This window comes from Leptopilina heterotoma, unplaced genomic scaffold (assembly GCF_015476425.1).
Source record: "Leptopilina heterotoma isolate Lh14 unplaced genomic scaffold, ASM1547642v1 Lhet_26, whole genome shotgun sequence".
Classification (NCBI taxonomy): Eukaryota; Metazoa; Arthropoda; class Insecta; order Hymenoptera; family Figitidae; genus Leptopilina; species Leptopilina heterotoma.
The window spans coordinates 3133711-3137432 of record NW_025110969.1 but is presented as its reverse complement, the minus strand read 5'-3'; the positions used below and the strand labels follow the sequence as shown (position 1 = coordinate 3137432).

Here is a 3722-nt window from a genome sequence, read left to right as displayed (position 1 = left end):
TAACTAGCCGCGTGACACACATTCACCACTGATAGTGGGTCACACGGCAGTTCCGACTTTCTAAATTACCATACCAATTAACGATCACGGTTCAGGGATAATTCCGACAGATGACATGACGATTCAGAATTTCGACAAAATAAAGAACGACAATTCACATCGTCACAATCCCCTCCCCATGACCGGTACTACTCCCAGTAGGACCGTCATTACCAATGACTAACTACTGTCCGATGTCAATGGCTGGCTCGTTAATTTTGGTATGAGTCTCTCTCCTCTCTTCGGCACACTGCTCACGAAACTTGGCTCTCCTCTCAAATTTTCTGTCTACAATGCTTTCTAACATCTCTGATCTCAAAGAAAAAAAATTTTTTTTTTCTTAGGGTTGGGTCAGCTGTGACTCTCACAGCCTCTCCCCTCCCCTGGACTATAGGTACTGGGATCACATCCGTACCTTTAGTCCCACACTCGTCAGCATTGCTTTCAACTACACTTTGACAGAGTAAGCTCTTATTACTCGGTCGGTTCTGGCACACTTCTCACACAGTTCTCTTTCTTGGCTCTTCTTCTCTCGCTGTCGTGGCCCAAGTGTACAAGGCTTCTCTATGCCCTCCAGGCACCGCTTTCCAAGACTCTCCGTATTGCCACACAATTTTGGCAGCTCAAAAAGTTTACTCCTTGTGTTTTGCACACTAGGCATGACTCCACTTGGGCTTGCCTCAGGGGACATTGTTTGGCATAATGTCCCTGTTGCTGACATTGAAAACAGATCCTCCTGGGACAATCTCTGTCCCGATGTCCTGTAGACTGACACTGAAAGCAAACTCCCATAAATTGCTTTGTTGTCGCTTGTGAACCATTTTGTTCTACATTTGGCAAACCAACTGGTTTGGCTCCTCCTGACACAATTCCTGCATACATGGCTGGGTATGCTATTTGCATAGGTCCTGGCAAGATTTGTGGTGGTGGTAAACTGACTACTTGGCTCTGCTCTACTGATTTTTGGGCTGCTGTCATAAGTGTCATGGCGTCTACACATACACTTTCTGGCTTCTCCTTTCTGTTGTCCTCCTTCGTCTCTTTAATCTCCTGGGTAGAGTGGTCACTACCACTCGACTCTGACTCCTCCTCTGACGTCGCTGCTTCTGATCTCACCATTTTCTCGAATCTGGTTTTCCTCACGGCTGCTGCAGGAAAACGCATCTTTTCTTTAGGTGGAGGGGGGGTATATCTCTCGTCTAGATCTTTGGCCTTTTCGAAGTTTCGTAGAATTTTCTCCATCTAAATGAGAGAATCGAAATATAAACGGTCCAACTGTCGTCTATATTCCGGCGTAAGTCCTTTGTAGGCGATTTTGACTTGTTGTTTCTTGTCAAGGGGGCGCTTCATGTGTCCTAAGATTAACCTGAAGCTGGTCAAGTATGGAGATATTTTCTCTCCTTTCCCTTGCGTCCTGGCCCTCAACTCGTCAATCACGTCATCGTCGTCTACCGTCACCAGATATTCATTCTTGAACGCCCTCTTGAATGATTTCCACGAATTAATTTCACGGCGCAACGACCTAAACCAACTGCTGGCAGTTTTCTGAAGGATGATTGGCAGCGCTTGCAATATTTCTTGATCAGAACAATCTGACCAAGCCTTACAGTCTTCCAGGCGCTCCAAGAATTCCGCGGCACTGTCGTCATCACCAAAGAATTTTAAGTCCCAGTCCTTCAGTGTTCTGATAACTTTGGACCTCCGACTGGACTTAATTTCTTTGTTTTTCCCCCCACTACTCTGGCATTGACTCAGATCACTCTCAGATTCTGACTCACTCGTAGAGACATCTAAGATTGATCTCCGGCTCTCCCACTGACCTCTCTTCGGTCTGTCGACCCTCTTATTCTCTCTTTGACACTCTCTACTCACTCTATCACTAACGCTAAATCTCTCGCTGTCACTACTTCCTTCATTGCTCTCGTCCTCTCTTACTCTATTCAGTCTGATTTCTCTCTCCTCTTTTATCTGCCCTTCTTCTCTAATCTTACCCAATTTCCTAACATGATCTCTTTTTCTTCCCTTTCTACTACACACACTTCTCTCAGTTTCTTTTCTCACTGGCTCTCCATTTCGTGGCACTCTTTGTTGAGTTACACTGTCTTCATTCCTGCTACTTCGGCTTGACTGGCTTCTAGGGGCGGGTGTGGGCCTCACTCTATCATTTGTGTGATGTGATTGTGAGGTCTCGACTACAGGGGTTTTTCCATGTGGGGACACGATGCGCGATTGTTGATGGTGGGTCAATTGATACCCGTCACCAATCTCGGCCCAACATTGGCTTTGTTGTAACTCCCACCCCCCTACAGAATAGTGGTGATCTATCTTCTCGGCATACTCCATGAGTCTTCTTATTTCTGGCGACAAACCTAAACGCGCAACTGAATCTCGAAGGCTCTGGACATTCGGAGCCATTGTGGCTGAGGTGATGGTGTGCGGCGATGTCATGACAGTGCTCGTTGTCATACTCATTTGAGCACTAGCAGTGGTGGGAGAAACAGTCGTCATACTGGCTGTTGACATGACTGGGGGTGGGAGTGTGAAATTTGGGGTGGTTGCAACGTTGGTCGGATTCGCTCTGCTGTACGATGCCCCATCCCGGGATTTATTTCTCCCACTCTCCCTAATTTCCCTTGCACGAATTCTTTCATGGATCTGGCTCGCCCCACTATCGGATTCCTCATTATCCGCAGATGAAAACTGGCCACCCCTTTGTCGCGTAACAAAACAAAACGGGCTAAATTCTGGCTCTGGGAAGGCTTCCAATAAAAAGATTTTATCGGAATTTCCAAGGTCATACTGGTCGCTAAATGGCACTTCAGTACCGTCAGTCAAGGCTAGTCTCATCTCGGCTCTTAACAATCTCTCTCGCAATACTTGTGACGACCCGCTGATACACAATTGGTGTCTCAGTAAGTTCGTCACTACTTGACCAATTTGCATGACTCTAATTGTTTCCCATGCTCGGCTTACGCATGGTACTTCAATTAGTTCGCTCATGCGTCTTTTGTACTCCTACATCTCGCTACTTGCCTTTGCCATTTCAAAGAATCAAAAAATTTTCTAAGTTCGAATAATTTTAAATTTTAAGGGGGGTGCACAATTAGTATACACGGCCCTGTGCTATCTTGAAAGCAAGGACGTACCCACTCAAGGAGGGCCCCTTTCAAAATTTTTCTTTTTCCGGCGGACTGGTGACTCGGCTCTCCCTCTCTCTTCTTCTCGTTCTCTCTCTCTCTCTAGCCACTATTACTACTACTACTGAGCCACTTTTTCTGGCGCGCGCGAACTTTCTCTCGACTGCTGAAATTCAAATATCCCGGCGCGTCGTTTCTCTCGACCGTCCGGCGTACTATTTGCAATCACGTGACTAACCCGAATTTTATTTCCGGTCTAACATGTGCTCGGCATAAAAATTTTAGAACATTTTTGATTTTACACAAGTTTGTTTGGAATTTTACTCGGGATTTTCTCACGAAACTGGCTTTCGGCAAACAAACAAAATCTTTAATTTGTTGATTTAAATTTTTATCACAGCAGGAAATTTCTACAGTCTCGAAAGAAAAAGAAAATTTCGAATTTAATGGCAAAAGCAATCTACAACTTTACTTTACACAATTTCTGGCCGTAATTTACTCATAATTTATGAACAAATAAATTCTGGCATTGTCAAAATAAATCAA

The 3722-nt window shown here is 45.1% G+C and overlaps 1 protein-coding gene across 1 annotated transcript; it reads right to left on the bottom strand.

Moving 5' to 3' along the window:
• Nucleotides 1-603: 603 nt before the first annotated feature.
• On the bottom strand, nt 604-1281 carry LOC122503357. Its single transcript, XM_043613861.1, has one exon. It carries the CDS (start codon nt 1279-1281, stop codon nt 604-606), a length of 678 nt encoding a protein of 225 aa, XP_043469796.1.
• Nucleotides 1282-3722: the final 2441 nt, after the last annotated feature.